The sequence below is a fragment of the Enhydra lutris genome, unplaced genomic scaffold (genome assembly GCF_002288905.1).
Source record: "Enhydra lutris kenyoni isolate GAN:26980312 unplaced genomic scaffold, ASM228890v2 scaffoldscaffold9, whole genome shotgun sequence".
NCBI lineage: Eukaryota > Metazoa > Chordata > Mammalia > Carnivora > Mustelidae > Enhydra > Enhydra lutris.
In genome coordinates, this window is record NW_019154093.1 from 53,177,793 (window position 1) to 53,200,578 (window position 22,786).

The following is a 22,786-nucleotide window of genomic DNA, read 5'->3' on the forward strand; positions in this document are numbered from 1 at the left end:
ATTAGACCAATATGATAAGAGGTTTAAATGACCTAAATTCATTTGGATGAATGTTGTTCTTTGTGAACTACCAGACAAAAGGTCAAGCAAGAAAAATAATTTTTAATAGCTCATAAAAATTCTGCATTTTAAAAGCTATTCCTTAAAGGAGATATCAATCAAAAATGCATTCACGGATAAAAGCACTTTGAGAAACTGCTAGACAAGTATAAAGCAATATTACTCACAATAAGTTTGAAACACTGTAGCCCTCTTAACATTCTGGATAAAACAGGGCTTCTATGAAAAAATAAAAACACACTGAGAAATGCAGCATTTTTAAACAGGAGAGGACAAATCAGAAGAATTTCAAATTCGATTTTTTGGGAAACTTTATTTATATTTTGATCTTAAATGATCATTTTTTATTTTCCTGTAAGAGTGGGAAGCACAAAAATTTGCTAAATATCAGATCCACACAAATCCTCCTGAAGGTTTTCTGTGTAGCCTTCATTAATGCAAATCTCTGAATGTTTCACTCTTACTGTAGATCTTGAATCTGTTTTACAATAATGAAGCCATGAAGTTTTACCGTAGCACATTCATTATGAACTATAACATTTCTACTAAAAGGACAGCCGGGAGAATGAGAAGCAGGCAATCTGTTGAGGCTCAGTGGCTCTTACTTGCTTTGTAGTTCTTACTGGTGCTTTCAGAGTGCACACAGCACATGCATGGGGCACAGTAGGCATCTCCCTTATTAACCTCCCTAATCTAAAAATCTGTTGTTCGTAAAACTGGACAAACTACAAACTATCATTTGCATAATTAGCCAACTCTGTTATGAAGCATTTCGTTAGTGGTACCAACAAATGTGGAAGGAAGGAAATGTATTGGAAGGAAGGAAATGTATGAGAACTGGGTTTTGTTAAGCTTGCCGACTCCTCAGATACCGCGGGCTGTGCTACCACTTCCACTGTTAATGAGATGTTTAATGCCTCACAGAAAGTGATCAAAGGAAGGAAGCAAAACTAAAATATTCTCTAGGTACTGTAGTATTTCATCTGATAAAGTAACAAAAGGATAGGACAAAATTGAAGCAAGATTTATATGCGTTCCAACTTTTCACTCAGGAATTCTTCTACACTGTCTGTGTTCCATTTGAGGATGCTTAATTCTTCAGCAATGTTCCCGTTGTCATCCAAAAGCTTTAATACAGGATCGGAACCACGAACATACTACAAAAAGAAGGACATGATTTTTATCTGCTTAGAAGAGCCTTCTCAGCCTTAAGCAAAAACCAAACAATTCAATCCAGGTTTAGCCAATTTAACAGTAATTAAAAAAAGGCTTATAGATTATAATAGGTGTTATAGGATTTCAAAAAAGGAGAACTAGGGGCGCCTGGGTGGCTCAGTGGGTTAAAGCCTCTGCCTTGGGCTCAGGTAATGATCCCAGGGTGTTGGGATCGAGCCCCGCATCGGGCTCTCTGCTCAGCGGGGAGCCTGCTTCCTCCTCTCTCTGACTGCCTCTCTGCCTACTTGTGATCTCTGTCAAATAAATAAAATCTTAAAAAAAAAAAAAAAAGGAGAACTAAGTAATTACATTTACCTCTAAAAAGAAAAACACCTGTTGGTATCGAGATTGTCTGAAATTTAAGATGATTGAATGTAGACAAATATTTATTTTATACACAACACTCAAAGTCCACATGAGCTTAAAACCTTGAGAAGACAAGTTTAGGATGAGAATGACTGTGTAAGACCACTGCTGGAATAGGCCGTGCACCAAATTATCAACATTCTGTACTGAGTTTTGAATTTTCCTTAAATACATTTTTTGTATTTGTATTTGTAATTAGTTTGTAATTAGGCTGGACTCTGAAACTTGAGACCCACTAGTTGACCCTAGTAATATCCGACAGGACTGAGCAATTCTAACAGTGACCAACCTGATCACTAACATTGATAAACATGATCCCAATTCATTAAGAAATCAATCTTCAGTGCTAAATTAAGTAGAACCACATAACCCAAAAGGCAGCAGTGATGATGAAGGCAGCTCTTAGAATTTCTTTCAGCAATTTATGCTTTAGTTCTCTAGTTTGTGAACTCTAGCATTTGGTATATTCTCCACCCATTTGCAATGAATACCATTACTACTTAACTATTTTTGATTAGATTATCTATAAGCTATTTTAAAAGATCTGACCAAAAACTTTTTAGTCCACAAAAGATAGAAATTTATGTATAATGTAGCTGTAAAAATCCTCAAAAACATTATCAAACCTACTAATGTATGAAGGAATTATATACCATGACCAATTTGGATTTATTCCAGGTCTACAAGCCTGGTATAACATTTAAAAATCAATAAATACATCCCCACCAATAGGCTAAGTAAGAAAAATATTGTATCAACAGATGGAGAAAAAGCATCCTGTCATATGCTTCAAGGTGGCTGAATCTTGGGGACATCCTACTAAGTGAAATAAAGCAGCCATGATAGGATGAATACTGCATGATTCAACTCCTACGAAGTTCTAAAATAGTGGAAATCACAGAAACAAAGCAAAAGGGTGGCTGGTCAAAGAGGTGGGAGGAGGAGAGGGGGAATTAGTGTTTAATGGGTATAGAGTTTGTTCTACAAGATGAGGAAATTTCAGATCTGCTGCCCAATGGCGAATATCTAATATATATATATATATATATATGTATATATATGTAACACCACTGAACTGTATGTTAAAGAATAGTTTCAAAGGTAAATTTAATATTATCACAATTAAAAATTTAAAAAGTGGGCTAAAGAGCTGAACAGATACCCGAAATAAGATAACAGATACCCGAAATAAAATCTACAGATGGCAAACAGGCTTATGAAAAGATGCTCAATTAGGGAATGCAAAATAAAACGAGTTAATACCATGTACTTATTACAATGGCTAAAATGCCAAGCACTGACAATATTTAATGCTAGTGAGGATGGGGAAGCATAGAAACTCGCGTAACTAGTGGGAATACAACACAATACTGCCAATTTAGAAGACAGTTCGAGAATTTCTTAAAGAGCTAAACAATTTTACTATATGATCTAGGAATTGTGCTTCTAGGTAATGAGTAAGTTGAAAACTTATGCCTACACAAAAATGTGTACAGCAGCTTTACTCATAATTGCCAAAGACTGGAAGCGCCCAAGATGTCCTTCCATTGGTGAATATGAAAACCATGGTACAACAGAATATTTGTATTATTTATTTCTTATTTTTATTTTTTTGATTATTTGTATTTAGTGTTACCAAGAAATGAGCTATAAGGAAGATATGGGAAGAACCTTAATTGCATACTGCTAAGTCCAAGAAGCCATTTGAAAAGGCTACATGCTGTATGATTTCAACCATATGACCTTCTGCAAAACGTAAACTACAGGGAGTTAAGATCAGTGGTTGCCAGGGGTTTGGGGGAGTGGGTGAGGCAGGAAGAAATATGAACAGGTAGAGCGCAGGAGATTTTTAGGACAATGAAACTATTCTGTAAGATACTGTAATGGTATATACATGGTATTATATACATTTGGCAAAACAAGAACTATGCCATACAAAAAATCCCAATGCTAATTATGGAATTTAGTTAATAATGCATCCGTATTGGTTTATCAATTGTACCACAGAAGTTCAAGATGTTAATAAAGGAAACTGAGTGGCAAGATACAATGAGGGAGGGGGTATATATGGGAACAGCGTACTTTTGGAGTATTAAAAAAATGCTTCGAATATTTTAATTAAAAAATATACTGGAAAAAAGGAATTCCAATAAAATCCTCTTACCTTGATTTGTAGTCCTCTGAATAGTTTCGGTTTATCACTCCTGACAAAAGCTTAAGAAAAAATTCCAATTATTCACTTCCAAACTCAAGCTAGCTAAAAGATTAATATAAAAAGTACAAATACGCTCAATAAAACATAAGGAAATTCAAACATACAAATAAATGCAAAGGCGTATCATACTATTCAATGAGAAGAGTAAGTATTTTAAGATGTTAATTGTTTCAAACTTAATCCAAATCCCAAATTCTAATGGGATTCTGAGGGCCTGGTAGTAAAGCTCTGTGACAAGAGTAAATAATGTAAGAAGTCTGGGTAGTTTAGAAAAAGTGAAATATTGGAGGAGAATTTGTTCCATTGTTAATAGATGATGTGATACTGGAATAGAAAAAACTGGTTAGGAAATCTATAGAGACTCAAGTTATCTGTCATTGTTTAATATGGTAAAACTATCAAAGGGAAGTGTGTGTGTGTGTGTGTGTGTGTGTCTGGGGTGTATGTGTGAATTATTTAACACTGGAGAAAACTTGTCAAACTAGTTGGGAAAAATAGGATACAGCTACCTATTTTTCTATCTTGTATCTAAATGAATTCCAGATGGATTAAGATTTTCAATTCATTCAACAAATATTTACTGCAGACCGAACCGTATGCCAGACAAGAGATAAAGCTATATAAAACAAGATTCTTGCTCTTACGGAGCTTACAGTCCCGTGAGGAAGAAAGATACTAAACCAGTAATCACACTAATAATTTCAGCTGTGAGAAGTATTACAGAGAAGGTAATAATACACAACTTCAATATGGAATATAAAATTCTTCTTCCTCACTATGACCATAGAGTAAATGCTTTATTGATATGTCTATACAAAAATGAAAACTTCAGGACAGTTAAACACCACTAGAAACAAATTAAAAAGTAAAAATTAAAAGTATAAATGATACACTAGGGAAAATCTCTAACAATGTATCAAAGTGCTCATAAATTATTAAATACATAGTAGGTGGACAAATGGACTAAGGACAGGAGGATGTAATGTACAAATATACAAGTGGCCAATAAACATTTTAAATGTTCATTAAAAACCAAATGTCAAAACAATGAGGTATCCTCACTCAGAGTGCCAAAAATTAAAAAGAATATTTAAAGTTAGAGAGGGGATGGAGAGAGGGATTTTCCTGGGGGTTATCTGCGGGAGAAGTATAGACATATTTCCAGAGATGTATTTAGCAAAATGAACCCAAAGTCTTAAAATGTACATATTCTTTAAATCTGAAAGTTCCCTGTTGGGTATTTCTTTATTCTGAGGAAATAACTGTACAATATAATGCAAAGCTATATAAGGTCCTATTAACCACATCTAGGAATTTGGAAAAAATCTAAGTGTATAAGAAGCTACAGGTAAAATAAATTAATGTGAACCACACCATAGAATGCATCTAATCATTACAAATTAACCTATTGGCCTTTTTCAAAGTGCTGGAACAAACAATCCTAAAATTTTTATGGAACCAGAAAAGACCCTGAATTGCCAAGGAAATATTGAAAAAACAAAACAAAACAAAACAAAACTGGGGGCATCACACTGCCTGATTTCAAGCTTTACTACAAAGCTGTGATCACCAAGTCCGCAATGTACAGGCACAAAAGCAGACACATAGACCAGTGGAACAGAGCTGAGAGCTCAGATATGGACCCTCAACTCTATGGTCAAATAATCTCCGACAAAGCAGGAAAAAATATCTAGTGGAAAAAAGACAGTCTCTTCAATAAATGGTGCTGGGAAAACTGGACAGCTATGTATAGAAGAACGAAACCTGACCATTCTCTTACACCATACACAAAGACAAACTCAAAATGGTTGAAAGATCTCAACATGATACAGGAATCCATCAAAATCCTGGAGGAGGACATAGGCAGTAACCTCTTCAACATTGGCCACAGCAACTTCCTTCAAGACATGTCTCCAACAGCAAAGGAAACAAAAGCGAAAATGAACTTTTGGGACTTCAAGATAAAAAGCTTCTACACAGCAAAGGAAACAGTCAATGAAACAAAGAGGCAACCCATGGAATGGAAGATATTTGCAAATGACACTATAGACAAGGGCTGATATGCAAGTCTTTAAAGAACTTCTCAAACTCAACACCCAAAAAACAGATAATCATGTCAAAAAATGGGCAGAAGACATGAACAGACACTTCTCCAATGAAGACATGCAAATGGCTAGCAGACACATGAAAAAATGCTCATCATCATTAGCCATCAGGGAGATTCAAGTCAAAATCACATTGAGATACTACCTTACACCAGTTAGAATGGCAAAGATTAACAGGGCAGAAAACAACAAATGTTGGAGAGGATGTGGAGAAAAGGGAACCCTCTTAAACTGTTGATGGGAAATGCAAGTTGGTACAACCACTTTGGAAAACAGTGTGGAGATTCCTCAAAAAATTAAAAATAGATCTACCCTGTGACCCAGCAATTGCACTACTGGGTATCTACCCCAAAGATACAGATGTAGTGAAAAGAAGGGCCACCTGTACTCCAATGTTCATATAGCAGCAATGTCCACAACAGCTGAACTGTGGAAAGAGCCGAGATGCCCTTCAACAGAGGAAGGGATAGAGAAGATGTGGTCCATATATACAGTAGAATATTACTCAGCCATCAGAAAGGGTGAATAGCCAACTTTTGCATCAACTTGGATGTGACTGGAGGAGATTATGCTGAGTGAAATAAATCAAGCAGGGAAAGTGAATTTTCATATGGTTTCACTTATTTGTGGAACATAAGGAATAACATGGAGGATAGTAGGAGAAGGAAAGGAAAAGTGGAGGGGGGGAAATCGGAGGGGGAGATGAACCACAAGAGACTGTGGATTGAGAAATAAACAGGGTTTTAGAGGGGAGGTAAGGAGGGGGATGGGTGAGCCTTGTGATGGGTATTAAGGAAGGGACATATTGCATAGAGCACTGGGTGTTGGACATAAACAATGAATCTTAGAACACTGCATCAAAAACACGATGTATTTTATGGTGACTAACACAATAAAAAAAATCATATTTAGTGACACAGAAGCAAACTCCTATATAAAAAGCAAGTTTGAGATCAGTTTATTTCTTCTGCTTGTCACAAAAAAATTTAAACATATTTATTCATAAATCTTAAAAAAATTAAACTAGCAAATATAAAATATGTGGCACAATACATAGAACCTTTAAAAATGTTAACTAGGGGTGCCTGGGTGGCTCAGTGGGTTGAGCCTCTGCTTTTGGCTCAGGTCATGATCCCAGGGTCCTGGGATCGAGCCCCGCATTGGGCTCTCTACTCAGCGGGGAGCCTGCTTCCCCCCTCTCTCTCCTTCTGCCTGCCTCTCTGCCTACTTGTGATCTCTGTCAAATAAATAAATAAAATCTTAAAAAATATAAAAAAAATGTTAACTATTATTTTAATAGAGGACTATATCTGGAGTACAGGGTTTGGGGAAGTTTCATTTTTTAAAAAATTTTAAAAAGATTTTGTTAATTTGACAGAGCACAAGCAGGGAGAGTGGGAGAGGGAGAAGGAGAGGGAGAAGCAGGCTCTCTGCTGGGCAGGCAAGCCCGATATGGGGCTTGATCTGAGGACCCAGGGATCATGACCTGAGCTGAAGGCAGATATTTAACTGACTGAGCCACCCACGTGCCTCTTGGGTAAGTTTTAAATCAATGTTCTCCCTTTTTTGGACTGTTGATCTATATTTTACCATTTTTTTCCCCCAGCAATGATCACATAAAACTGTTCAAATTAAATTTAGAACACATTTTTCTAAAATACAAGTAGGTTATTTCATATAAATACTTGATAGTTCTTAGATTGTATGGTGACATGAGAACTTATTTCTTAAACTTACAATTAACTAGCAATAGCATTATAGATATGTTTCATTATGAAGGTCTCTACTGTTTTACTGTCCTAAATGCAAGTAGTTTTTCTTTTTAAGATTAAGAACTTGTTGGAAGAGACTCAGATATCCTATCTATACTTCCCCTATAGAATTTAGTTCAAAATAAAGCTGATCGTTAGTCTATTTATTAGAGTTTCTTCTGTATTAATTCCATCCTTTAGAATTTGTCCAAATACTCTGCAGACTCCTGAATCCCAAAGCAAAAAATGATCTCATGGTATCCTGTTGCATTTTACACCATCCCTTTGGTAAATGCTATTATGCACACCTGTGCAAAACACTGGTTCATACTAAGTGTGTTGTCTACTGCATAAGAAACATCTCTAGGGGAAAAGGACTGTTCTTATATCTTTTTTGAATCCATTAATAGAGGCTAGCACATTTAATAATATTCATTCATTTGAAAGATTTTTTAATAGGCTGAAATGAATAAATTTAATATGAGTCACTAATTACTATTTTCATCATTCTTTGCTCTGCTAAGCATAGATCTAGAAAGCCTCCTAATCTTGAATGAGGGGGATATCTGTTAAATACCCTGTAGTAGCAAATCACATTTTACAAGTGGTGAATTAATTTTTTAACAGATACTTGGGTGCTTTTATGTACACATGGCAGTAGGATAGGCTATACAAGAGTATAACACTTGCAAAAAGATGCATAATAACTTTTATAGTTTACTTCCCGCCGCTTTAAAAAAGCTCAATAACATCAGTTTGAAGATTCCTAAAGAAATCCATGTCACTGGGACGCCTGGGTGGCTCAGTCCAGTTAAGCATAGGCATTTAGCCCAGGTCATGACCCCAGGGTCCTCGGATGGAGTCCCAAAACTGGTGGGGGAGAGCAGTCCCTGCTCAGCAGGGAGCCTGCCTCTCCTGCCAGCGACTCCCCCTGCTTGTGCTATCTCTCTGACAAGTAAATAAATAAAATCTTAAAAAAACAAAAAACAAAACAAAACAGCCACTGAATTTCCAGAAAATGTTCTTATGCCAACTTATTTGGTAGTTATAAAGGCAGTTTTGTGAATTGTACTTTAAAGTGATCAAATACACAGAAGTGATTATAAAACACATGAAATGTTTCAGCTTTTCACTCTGGATTCTTAAAAGTAGGTCACCTGCACAGCTCCGTTAGAGATGAACTTAGTTTTGTTATATGTATTACTCAGAAACCTGTAGAATTCTTCTAATTCAGACTCTTCAAAGGTAACTATAAACAATATTAAAAAAAAAAAAAGTATCTTCCTAGTTCTAGAAAGAGGGTAAAACTGGGAATAACAAGATAATAGCGAGGATATGTCTTAGGATTAAAGAAAAATGTTTAACTTATTTTCAAAATAAGTGAAAATATAAATGAAAAAGACAATACACTTGGCTAGATGTAATGATACACCTTTGATCATATCAGAAGTAGTCAGTCATACAATGTAGTCCACTGGTTTTAAGACTTAATTTCATTGTAAGGGGTTACAGAAATTAATGGTTAAGACCTGTGAACTATTATATAAAATTATAAGGAATGATAGATGTTTTCCTGTTGATAAAAAAAAATAACCATTTGAATCATCATATATTCTAAATAAAAATGTCGTATATCATACCCAGAAACAATACAAAGAGAACGGCCAACAATAGCAGACAACAGAACTGAATTCTCAACTATGCTTAAGCAAGCTTCTGGGTACCTGAGTATCTCTAAAATAAGAAAATTTACTATTATATACACACCATCTAGAGTGTAGAATTATGAGTCATTTGGGTCTTCCCAAGATGACAATTTAAAAGCACTTGAAAACATTCAAGAGAAAAGCAACTTAAATAACTGAAAGAATCTGAGGAGACTGGAGGTACAACAATGAAGACAAATGAAAAATTTAACTTCTTAGTACAGAAAGATAGTCAGAAAAAGAATGTCTGAAGACTATAAATTTAACAGGATATATTAACCAATATGAACACAGGCTTTTAACTGGATTCCCATTTGTCAAAAGCCGAGGCATCCCTGAATTAGATAAATTTTGTAAATCCATTTATCCATTCAATAAATATTTGAATTCCTCTTAATATGAGGTACAGTGTTAGATTCTGGGTATATTAATGACACAAAAAAATTCTGGAATTTAAGAGTTCCTAGTTTGGCAGAGGAAAAAGACCAATAAAGCAAATAAAAACATAATAATATTATGTGGCAGCTGTGGAATATAAAGTGCTAAAGGCCACAAAAAACGTTTAGACTAAATTTTTAATGAGTAGCAGTTTGCCACAAGAACTGGAAGAGGCGTAAGCCAGGAGGAACATTCAATATACACAAAGCCTTAGAGGTCAGAGCTCAGAGACATGCAGATAGTTGTGCATGTGAACTAGAGGTGTGAACAACAATCAAGAAAAGCATGTTGTGCTGGGTCTTGTATTGTGAAGCTATTGAATTTGTCATTTATTCTGTATGTGATGGGGAGGGCCACAAGTACGTCTATTAGAAAAGTTCTTTTTGGTAGTTGTGTAGAGGATGCAACAAAAGAAAGAAAAGGGAACAAAGATACTGGACCAGGTAACAAGTAACTAATCTTTCTGGAGAAAGATGCCAAAGGCTTGATTAAAATCAGAGAAGGCCAAGGGAATAAGATTTGAAAGTTCTTAAGGACTTAAGGAAGGGAAGAGATACCATTTGGTGACTAACTTGGTATAAAGTGTGAAATAAAGTGCTTGGTCATATTGTCATTTGTGGAAAGAGGAAAGAAGATGGTATTCTTTTGTAAGAGAAGAGTATAAATTCAGTTTTTGGATATGCTGGGTTTAAGGCCTCTCTACAAAAATGTGGGCCACAGCCTAGAGGATTACGAGAAATGCAAAATCTCAGAATGCACCCCAAGTTTACAGAATTTACAATTAACAAGATTTTCAGATGATTCATATGTACACAGGCTTAAGGTATCTATAAGACCATACAAACAAACATGTCCACTTACAGTCAGAAATGTGCTTTCTAACAATAGAAAGCTGTGACCTACAGATACAGATTAAGAGTGTCATCAGGTAAATACTATAATTGGAACAGAGGGAGTGGGACATTCAAGAGAGTAATAAAAGAAGAAAATAAAAAGACAGACCCTGACTATAACTAACATTTGAAAGGTGGGTGGTAGAGGAGATGCCAGGAAAGGAGAATGAAAATCTTGTTAGATGTAGGAAAAACTAGGAGGTAACAAATTCACAGAAGTAAAGGGAAGAGAGTTTCAAATGCTAGAGTCAAGTAAGATTTAACCATCAGGAGGTAAACTGATAGAAACAGGAGCCAGAATATCATAGGTAGAAGAATAGCTGGCAGCAAATAAAATTCTGCTTATTATAAGAAGTCAGGCTGCAGTTATAACTGATACACTGATCTGAGCTATTTTTATTTTTTACAGACGGCAGATAAAGGAATGCAGAAATGCCTGATTGTTACTAATGGAAATTTATTACCTAAAGAGAGAATATGTTACAAAAACAGTACCCTCCAAGTAATATCCTCAGTACTAAAATAGTGCTTGACACACAGTAAGCACTCAATAATTCACAGAATTACCGAATGGTTTACTCTGTATTTGTTGGTGCCATGCACATACTAAGTGCTTTAAGTGTGTTATTTAATCCTCAAAACAATCTTATAAGGTGGATTTTTATTGGTTTTAAACCATCTATTACCCATTTTATAAATGAGAAAAACTGATGAAGTGAATACTCATGAATGATACTACTTACAAGAAAACTCCAATGTAGCCTCATGATACTAAAGGGATTACTACTGGCATGAGAAGTTGGTATGAGAAGTGAAATCACAGTCGGTATTAAGTAAAAACCGAAAAAAAAGGTCCTACATTACTTTAAAAGTTTTTTCTGCCTTCAAAGGTATATGATTCTAATAAGGAATTGGCAAAATATAGTTTGAGGTCCATAATCTAGGCTGCTGCTTCAGGAAGTACAGTTTTACTGGAACAAAGCTACACATTTAAATATTGTCTAAGACTGCTTCTATACTACAGAAGCAGAGTTCAATAGTTGTAGCATAGAGCTGTTGCCTGTCAAGCTGAAAAATTTTATCTAGCCTTTCACACAAAGTGTGTGATATCTACATAATTAGGGAAAGAAAATTTTTTTGAGACACACACATATACTTAAGATTATAAGACTCATGCTTAAGAAGGAATTGTCATCTATTATTTTTCATGCTACTACAAATGATAAAACGTTAGGTCCACAGGGCCACTGAAAGTGACTCCTGGCCTGGAGATGGGGAAAGATAACCCTCACCCCAGCATGACTGCAGTTCATGAAGCTGATCATCTTAGCTGGTTGAACAGGGAGGAAGCCCTGCTCTTCCTTGTTCCTGCAGCTGTGGCAGAGAGGCTAAGTGTGGACAACTAGGATGACTGCTGATCCACCCACCACTGAGCCCACACCAGCCACAGGTGAGCCTCTCAACAGCACGGGGAGCAAACACTGCCCAGTGTGCCCACAGAAGGCAAAGTGGGTGACTGCAATCAGCTGCACTGAAGGCAATCACAGCTCAACCACAATAGAAGGTCACATGCAGCCCACAGAGAGGTTACCCCTGGAGCATGCGGTACTGGTGAAAAAAATGGACTATGCTCTAGGGCACCACAAGACCACTTCCTCAGAAGGTCTGCATTTTTTTTTTTTTTTTTTTTAAGATTTCATTTATTTGTCAGAGAGAAAGAGAGTAGGTGCACATACAAGCAGGGGGAAGGAGAAGCAGGCTCCTCTGCTGAGTAGGGAGCCCAACGCGGGACTCAATCTCAGGACGTGGGATCATGACCTGAGCCAAAGGCAGATGCTTAACTGACCGAGTCACCCAGCTGTCCCACAGTGTAACTACTTTCAAGACCAAAAGTTGTAGTTGACGTAATACACACAAACACAGAGTAAGACAAAATGAAGAGCGAGGCATCTGTCCCAGATGAAAGAACATGACAAAAATCACAGTAAAAGAGCTAAATGAAACAGATAAGCAATATGCCTGATGAAACTTTAAACTGGTTAGTTTAACTCAGTGGATTTGAGAAGAGTAGATGAACACAGTGACAACTTCAACAAAGAGAAAATACAAAAAAGAACCAGTCAGAATTGAAGAGTTCAATAACTAAAATGAAAAATACACTAGAAGGAATCAACAGCAGATGATGGAATGCAGAAGAATGGATCAGCAATCCAGAAGACAAGGTAACAGAGAGTAACCAAGCCAAACGTCAAAGAGAATAAAAAATGAGAATAGGTTGTGGAAAATATGGAACATCCTCCACTGTAACACATTCATATTACAGGATGCCAGAAAGAGGAGAGAAAAAACAAGGGATCAGAAAACCTATTTTTAAAAAAATGGCTAAAAATTTCCCCAACCTGAGGAAAGGAAACAAACATTCAGATCCAGGAAGCATGCAGAACCCCTAAAAAGATAACTCAAAGGAGGTCCACAACAAGACACATAATAATTAAAATATCAAGGATTAAAGACAAAAAGAGAATCTTAAAAGCAAAGCAAGAGAAAACAGTTACAATCAGGGAAACCCCATTTTTCACCAAAAACTTTGAGGCCAGAAGGGAGTGGAAAGATAAATTCAAAGTGCTACAAGGTAACAACCTTCAGGCAAGAATACTCAGTGAGGTTATGGTTAAGAACAGGAGAAAAAAAAAAGTTCCAGACAAAAGTTAAAGGAGTTCATCACCACTTAAGCAGAAAAAAAAGGCCATAATGAGAAGAAAATTAGGAAAAGGAAAAATTCTCAAAGGTAAAGGTGGTAGATTAAGCCAATATGGAGACTGAAACACAAAAAGTAGCAAAATCAATTATACCTACAAAAATGAGTCAAGGGATACACAAAATAAAAAGATGTAAAATATGAAATCATACACATAAAAGTGGCCATCGACTTTATATAGAATGTTATACACATAGAATGTTATATATGAACCAAATAATAACCAAAAAGAAACCTACGATATATACAAAAACTAAAAAGGGATCCAAGCATGTTTAAGAAAGCCATCAAAACAAAAGAGAACAAGACAGGGAACTACAAAAACAACTACAAAGCAATTAACAAAATGACAATAAGGACACACCTATGAATATTTAATTAAATGTAAATGGAATATGGGGCGCCTGGTGCAGTGGGTTAAGTGTCTGTTAGTCTCTCTCTTTTTTTTTTTGCTTTCATTTATTTGAGAGAGAGAGAGAGAGAAGTTGAAGTGGAGGGTCAGAGGGAGAAGCAGACTCCCTGCTGAGCAGGAAGCCTGATGTGGGACTCTATCCTGGGACTCCAGGATCATGACCTGAGCCAAAGGCAGTCGCTTAACCAACTGACCCACCCAGGCGCCCAAGTGTCTGTCTCTTGATTTAGGCTCAGGTCATGATCTCAGAGTCCTGAGATCAAGCCCTGCTTAAATTCTCTTTCTCCCTCTGCCCCTCCCTGCATATGCCTGCACTAGTATTTTCTCTCTTTCTCTCTCTCTCTCTTAAAAAAAAAAAAAAAAAAAAAGTAAATGGACCAAATGCTCCAATCAAAAGTCACAGGGTGACTGAATGGGTAAACAACAACAAAAAGGACCCATCTGTATCTTGTTTACAAGAGACTCGCTTCAGACTTAGACACATACAGAGTGAAAAATGAAGAAGGTATGGGTAAAGATATTCCATGCAAATGGAAGAGAGAAAAAGATTGGTAGGAATACTTTTATCAAAGACTGTAGCAAGAGACAAAGGCATTACAGAATGATAAAGTGGTCACTTCAACAAGAGGATTTAACAATTATAAATATCTCTGCACCCAAAATAGTATCACCTAAATACACATAAAGCAATTATAAAAGGTAAAAAGTAAGAAATTAGCAGTAATACAATAGTAGGTGACTTAAACACCCCACTTACATCAGTGGATAGACATTGTGGATAGAAAATCAACAAGGAAAAAATAGCTTTGAATGACACATTAGAAGAGACAGAACAGGTATAAACAGAATATTCCATCCAAAAACTGCTGAATATACGTTCAAGTGCACATGGTACATTCTCCAGGGCAGATCCTATCTTAGGCCACAAAGAAGTCTAAATAATTTTAGAAGTCTGAAATCATGTATCTTTTCTGACCATAAAGGTTTGAAACAAAAAATAAATTACAAGGAAACAACTCGAAAAGCAAAAACACATGAAGGTTAAAAAAAAACACACTACTGAACACCAATGGGTCAACAACAACAACAACAACAAAAATCAAAGGGAAAATAAAAATATATATGAAGAGAAATAAAAATGAAAACACAATGGTCCAAAAATCTTTGGGATGCAGCAAAAGCAGTTCCAAGAGGGAAATTTATTGAAATACATGCCTACCTCAAACAAGAAAAACCTCACCTTACATCTAAAGGAACTAGAGAAAGAAAAAACAAAGTCAGTGAAAAAAGAGGGAAATGATAAAGATTAGAGTGGAGGGGCATCTGCCTTTGGCTTGGGTCATGATCCTGGCTGAGGTCCTGGGATCAAATCCCACATCGGGCCCCTTGCTCAGCAGGGAGTCTGCTTCTCCCTCTCCCTTTGACCCTCTCCTCTGCTCATGTGCATACTCTCTCTTTTAAATAAATAAATAAAATCTTAAAAAAGAGTGGAAATAAATGAAAGAGCAACTAAAAACGAAAATAGCAACTAAAAAAAAATAGAGAAGTTCAGTATCAATTTGTATTTCCACCAACATTACTCCAGAGCTGGTACTCTGAAAAGAGGAAGACTCATCAAGAAAAAGAGGGCTCAGTTCAGTATTTGCAAATCATTGTGATACAAATTAATAAGAGGAAGGATACAAACCATCTCAATGGATGTATAAAAGGCATCTGAAAAATTCTACCTTTGCTTATGATACAATCTTAAAATGAGTTTGGGTTAGGAGGGAATACACCTCAACCTAATAAAGGCCATATATGAAAAACCCACAGCTAACATCACACTCAATGGTGAAACACTGAAAGATTTTCCTCTAGGATCAGGAACAAGATAAGGACGTCCACGCTTACTCAACACAGTACTGGAAATCCTAGCTGCAGAGGAGTGATCATGACCAAATTTGTAAAGAAGTAAAACCGTTACCATTTGCAGATGACTAGATATTTTACATAGAAAACACTAAAGACCACCAAAACTGATTAGAACAGATACATTCAGCAGTTTCAGGATACAGAATTAATACACAGAAATTGGCTTTATTTCTATACACTAATAATGAAGTAGCAGAAAGAGAAATTAAGAGAACAATTCTATTTAAACTGTACCAAAAAGAATAAAATACCTACAAATAATTAAACCACGAAAGTGAAACACCAGTATTCTGAAAACTATGGGACACTAATGAAAGAAACTGAACATGACAATAACAACGGAAAGATATTCTGTGCTCATGAACCGGAGGAATTACTATTTTTTTTTAAGATTTTATTTGGGGGGTGGAGAGAGAGAGAGAGAGAGAGAGAGAACATGACTGGAGGGAAGGACAGAGGGACAGTGAGAAGCAGACTCTGCTGAGCAGGAAGCCAGATGCCAGGTTGGATCCCAAGACCCTGAGATCATGACCTGAGTCAAGGAAGATACTTACCTGACTACGCCACCCAGGTGTCCTGGAGGAATTACTATTGTTAAAAATGTCCACACTAGAGGCGCCTGAGTGGCTCAGTGGGTTAAGCCTTTGCCTTCAGCTCAGGTCATGATCTCAGGGTCCTGGGATCGAGCCGGCATCGGGCTCTCTGCTCAGCGGGGAGCCTGCTTCCCCATCTCTCTCTGCCTGCCTCTCTGCCTACTTGTGATCTCTCTCTTTGTGAAATAAATAAATAAAATCTTAAAAAAAAAAAAAAAAAAAGAAGTCCACACTACCCAAAACAATCTACAGATTCAGTGAATTTCCTATCAAGTACCAATAGCATTTTTCACAGAACAAGAACAGATAATCCTAAAATTTTTTCGGAAATGTAAAAGGCCTTCAATATCCAAAGCAATCTTAAGAAAAAGCTAGAGGTAACACAATCCCAGATTTCAAGATATACTACCAAAGCCGCAGTAATCAAAACAGTATTGTATGAGCACAAAAGCAGACACAGAGGTCATGGAATAGGATAGAGCCCAGAAATAAAACCCATGCTTAAATCGTCAATTAATCTATAACACAATATACAAAAGGAAAAAGATAGTAACGTCAATAAATGGTTTTGGGAAAACTGGACAGGCATATGCAAAAGAATTAAGCTGGACCAGTTTCTAACACCATTCACAAAAATAAACTCAAAATGGATTAAGGACCTAAATGTGAGACCCAAAATCATTAAACTCCTAAAAGAAAACACTGGTTATAATCTCTCCATTATTGGCCTTAGCAACATTATATGGAAATGTCTCCTCAGGTAAAGAAAAAAATATAAACTGTCGGGACTACACCAAAAACAAAAAGCCTCTACACAGCACAGAAAACCATCAACAAAACAAAAAGGCAACCTCATAAACAGAAGATATGCAAATAACACATGTGAGAATATACAACTCAACAGCAAAAACGAAACAATCTGATTAGTAACTGGGCAGAGGACCTAAATAGACATTTTTCCAAAGAAGACATATGTGTGGCCAACGCACACATGAGAAGATGCTATCACTGATCACCAGGTTAATGCAAATCAAATCCACAAAGAGATCACTTCACACCAGTCAGAATGGCTAATATGAAAAAGACAAAAAATAAAAAGTCTTGGCTATCATGTGAAGAAAAGGGAACCCTCATTCGCTGCTGATGGGAAAACAGTACGGAGGTTCCTCGAAAAAATTAAATAGAAAAACCTTATGATCCACTTATTCCACTACAGGGTTTTCAAAGAAACGAAAACACTAACTTGAAAAGATACACTTACCTTCTATGTTTCCTGCAGCATTACTTACAAAAGCCTAGATGTGGAAGCCACCCAAGTGTCCATCAATAGATGAATGGATATACCATACCAGGAAGGTTCTGGTCCAAGACAGCAACTCAGGAAGATCCTGAACTCACCTTCTCTACAGACACAAACACTATTTATGGAGCAAGTCCTCCTGAAGAAACGAGGGCTGAGTGAACAGCTTCTTACAACAAAAGAGAGCGCATAGAGAATGGCAGGAGAGAGACAGTATTGAAGGTGAGCAGATTCTGTGAGCAGATTTGTCTGTCCTGTGGCAGAGGCTGCTACACTGACCCCTAGCCCACCGAGCCCTGGGTGCTTCTGGGGCACAGAAAAAAAGCTAAGGTTTAAAAGAGCTTATAGAGGGCGCCTGGGTGGCTCAGTGGGTTAAAGCCTCTGACTTCAGCTCAGGTCATGATCTCAGGGTCCTGGGATAGAGCCCCACATTGGGCTCTCTGCTCAGCAGGGACCCCTGCTTCCCTCTCTCTCTGCCTGCCTCTTTGCCTACTTGTGATCTCTGCTGTCAAATAAATAAAAATCTTTAAAAGAGCTTATAGAACATAAAGGAACAAGTCCCAGAACCTTGACAAATAATGAGGAAGCTGCTGGAACTCTCTCGGTCAAAAGAGCAGGTGAAGGGGTGCCTGGGTGGCTCAGTGGGTTAAGGCCTCTGCCTTGGGCTCAGGTCATGATCCCAGGGTCCTGGGATTGAGCTCCACATTGGGCTCTCTGCTGAGCAGGGAGCCTGCTTCCTCCTCTCTCTCTGCCTACTTGTGATCTCTGTCAAATAAATAAAATCAAAAAAAAAAAAAAAAGCAGGTGAATACTATGATTTACATTCTCCCTCCACTGTGACAGTATAATCAAGATCAGGGCTCCCAGCCCACATTAGCCCCAGACACAGGGGGGCATGGGCAGGGTGGGGGGGTGTTTAAAAGTTCATGGAGAATTTAAAGAGCCAGCACTAGAACTCTGCTAGATGGGGGGACAGCTGCTGGCATTCTCTCCAGGTTGGAGGGGCTGGTGAGAAACATGGTTTATGATGTTCTCCATACCTTGATAACTTGGATGGGAGGAGGGTCCAGGTACCCTAACCAGCATGTTGCTTCCTGGGTCCCCAGCCCATATCAACCCCAACCACTCCACCAAGCAGTTTCAGCACAGTCCACACCAGGACACGCCTGGTCAGATCCAGCAGTTGTGCCAATGTGACATGAACACAAAGCACTCTGCAACACTCCAGCTCCACACCTCTTTGGCTCCTAAGAGTTTCCTAGGACACCCCTGGCACAGAGATTACTGGGACCTCCTGGCTCTCACCTGGTTCAGGTCCAGGAACCCCCAGCCCATGCTGGCTCAGTTCTAGTACCCTGCCAGGACACTTGCTGCACTGAGCATTGTGATACCCTGACCTCACCCATTTCAGCTTCAGCTGTCCCACCAGGTGCTTTCTGCCTGGGGAGCCCTGGGGCAGCTGCAGCCCATATCCATTGTAGCTTTAGCTGTCCTATCAGGGCACCCTGGGCACAGAGAGCTCCAGGACCACCTTGGCCCATACCTACTTCAGCTACAGAAGTTCTACCAAAATGCCCCCTACAGAGAATACCTTAGGACCTCCCCCAGGCCCATGCCCCACCTTAAATCAAGCTGCCTTGCCAGGGTGCTTTCTGGAGAGCCCCAGGACACCCCAGCACACACTTGATCAGCTTCACAGTCTACCCAGGGGTCAACCATACACAAGACCATTCCTCCAAGTTTAGAAGTGGCTGTTCTGCCTAATACACAGAAACAAGCACTTTAGAAAGTAAAGCAGACTGGAGAGACAGAAGAATATGCTACCAAAGCAAGAATAAGAAAGAACCTCAGGAAAAGAACTAAATGAACATAGATAAGCAATGGTCTGATAAAGAATTTAAAAAAAGTAAAGATGCTCACTGGACTGAAGCAAGTAAAAGAACTAAGTGAGGACTTCAACAAAGAGAAAATATAAAGAAGAACTATCAGAGTTGAAAAATACAAGAACTGAAATGAAAAATAACTGGGGGAATCAACAGTACGTTAGCAGATGCAGAACAATGGAACATTGATCTCAAAGACAGGCTATGGAATGCTTACTCGTTAAGCATCTGCCTTCTGCTCAAGTCATGATCTCAGGGTCTTGGAATAGATCCCTGCTCAGAAGGAAGCCTGCTTCTCCCTCTTCCACTCCCTCTGCTTATGTTCCCTCTCTCACTGTGTCTCTGTCAAATAAATAAAATCTTCACAATGGGGTGTCTTGGTGGCTCAGTGGGTTAAAGCCTCTGCCTTTGGCTCAGGTCATGATCCCAGGGTCCTGGGATCGAGCCCCTCATCAGGCTCTCTGCTCAGCAGGGAGCCTGCTTTCCCCCTCTCTGTCTCTGCCTGCCTCTCTGCCTACTTGTGATCTCTGTCTGTCAAATAAATAAAATCTTAAAAAAAAAAAAAAGGTATGGTGGGGGGGATGAACAAAATGGATGAATGGGAGTGGAAGATAAGGGCTTCTAGTTACGGAATGAATAAGTCATAGGGAAGGCAGTCAATGGTATTGTAATAGCATGTGTGACAACTCACCCATGGTGAATATAGCATAAAGTACAGACTTGTCCAATTACTACAACTTACACAAATTATACCTGAAATTGATGTAAAATTGTGTGTCAGCTATATTTAAATTAAAAAAAAAAGTGTGGAATACACAATGGCATATTACTCAGCTATAGAAAAGAATGAGATCTTTCCATTTGTGACAACATGGATGGGTCTAGAGTGATTAAGCTAAGTGAAATAAGCCAGACAGAGAAAGACAAATACGTATCATTTCATATATATGTGCAATCTAAAAAATAAGTGAAATAACCAAAAAATGAACAGATTCTTAAATACAGAGAACTGGTGATTGCCACAGAGGAAGTGGATGGAGGGGTTGGGTGATTAAGGGGATTAAGAGATACCAGTTTCCAGTTATAAAAAAAATACTAAGTCACAAAGATATAAAGAATACAGTCAATAATATTGTAATAACATTGTATGGTGTCAGATGATGACTACACTTAATGTGGTTAGCACTGTGATAAATATATATAAAATTACCAAATCAGTATGCTGTACACGGGAAACACTGTATGTCAGTTATTCCTCAATAATTTAAAATACAAAGGATTATAAGAAAGTATTCATACTTAACACAACCAAAACATGGAAATTAGAAGAATCTTAGGAGGTGAACCTAGAATTGGCTTTGGAATATAATCTGGGACTTTTTTTCCCACAAATACTTGGAGTGTTAAGTTCAATAAAATGTTTCAAAATTTGATTCTCTCTTCTGGTATTATTTAACATTAATTTACCTTTCTGTTTTATGACATGTCTGTTTTAAATTAGGTGAATTTAAAAAATTACAATTATTGTTAAGATAAAGTATAATGAAAGTTATGATAATCCCAGAGGCTACTGGATATTGATGACAAAAGACCAAAATGCAATGATGACATGAAAATTAGCTTGGTATTTGTAATTACTGTAAAAAGTGACACTGTCCTTCATGCCCTATTCCGGGTTATCTATAAGATAGTGAGTCAGAGGGGCGCCTGGATGGCTCAGTGGGTTAAGGCCTCTGCCTTCGGCTCAGGTCATGATCCCAGGGTCCTGGGACTGAGCCCCACATCTGGCTCTCTGCTCAGCAGGGAGCCTGCTTCCCCTGCCCCCTCTCTCTCTGCCTGCCTCTCTGCCTACTTGTGATCTCTGTCTGGCAAATAAATAAATAAAATCTTAAAAAAAAAAAAAAAAAAAAGATAGTGAGTCAGAAAGTGGGAATATAATAATGGTTATACTTAAAATATACCACCATCTCATGGACTCCGAAACACTGGAATTATACATAATTGTACTGAATATGGATACATATTACAGAAATAATCACTTCCATTTAAAAAAAACTTGTGTTTTAAATATTTATACACAGAATTAAAATCCAATTGCTTTCAAAAGGAAAAGACAGTATGACTACATGTATCCTAAGTATGACAATTTAACTACATATAAGAAATATATAGAATTAAATTCCACTACAAGGATTGATAAACTCCACTCAAGCTTTTAAAGACTGAACTTCTGACTGTAGAAATTACTACCAAAGACATAATAAAATCTGCTATCACAAATAAGGCTAACTGTGGTAGTATCAAAGCAATTCTTAACCTCATGAAAATCTAAGTCACAAAAGATTATTAGTAAAACAAGTCAATAAATGTGAATAATATAATTAAAAAGCAATTTCTAGGAATAAGGATGATCAAACTATCATTTAGAGAAGTGATATGAAAACCAAAACCAACTATGGTACAATTCTGAATGTGCTGAAGGGTAAAGAAAATCAGCATGAGGAATTTTTCCCTAAGCAGTAGATACATTCTGTCCTATAGGAGAATGTATTTATTCTGACAAAGAATGTATTTAATTAGATGTGTATTTGCTTTGGGCCCCATGTAATATGTCCCCAAGCCAAACTATTATTCTATTACATTTCTGTCCCAAAAAGAGCAATATATTATTATAAAATAATTCTAGGTCAGCAATAAAGGGCACATGTGAACACAGGTAATTTAAAAGATACTAAGTCCAAAAAATTCCCTTGCCATTAAGTAAACAAGGTGAGAAGCCATGAGAAAGTGAGCAGAAATAAAAACAAGGTGTATAAACCAAGCACTTACATATTTTAGTTATAAATGAAACAAACAAAACACTTCATTACCTTTATACAATTTCAGTTTTATAAAACTGATTTTCAAATGACATGCCAGGACAGAATAGAAAAGTCTTAGTCCAAGTCTTTCTGGAGATGCAAAGCTCCATTACTATTTGATGTCAACCAAAAGAATACATTTTCACAATTATCCTTTCAAATGTTTTGTCTTAAAATTTCCTGTGAGGATGTACGTATATGACTGCTTTTCCTCTGTACCTCAAGTTCTATGGTAATTAATTCTCTTAGCGATCTGTCACTTTGTACAGGTCTATTCTCACTTACTCCAACTATTCCTTATGAGCATTTTATATAA

At 37.3% G+C, this 22,786-nt stretch overlaps 1 protein-coding gene across 1 annotated transcript in view; it reads right to left on the reverse strand.

The window, feature by feature from the left end:
* Nucleotides 1–371: 371 nt before the first annotated feature.
* The window catches only part of LOC111143519 (selenoprotein F), a 47,328-nt gene continuing 24,913 nt past the window's right edge, over nucleotides 372–22,786 (reverse strand). Inside the window, exons 4-5 of the mRNA XM_022497333.1 lie at nucleotides 3,806–3,855; nucleotides 372–1,217 (exon numbers count right to left, since the gene is read on the reverse strand). Of these exons, the coding sequence (XP_022353041.1) occupies nucleotides 1,086–1,217; nucleotides 3,806–3,855 (182 nt within the window). The 3' untranslated portion in view covers nucleotides 372–1,085. The remainder of the gene's footprint in view (nucleotides 1,218–3,805; nucleotides 3,856–22,786) is intronic.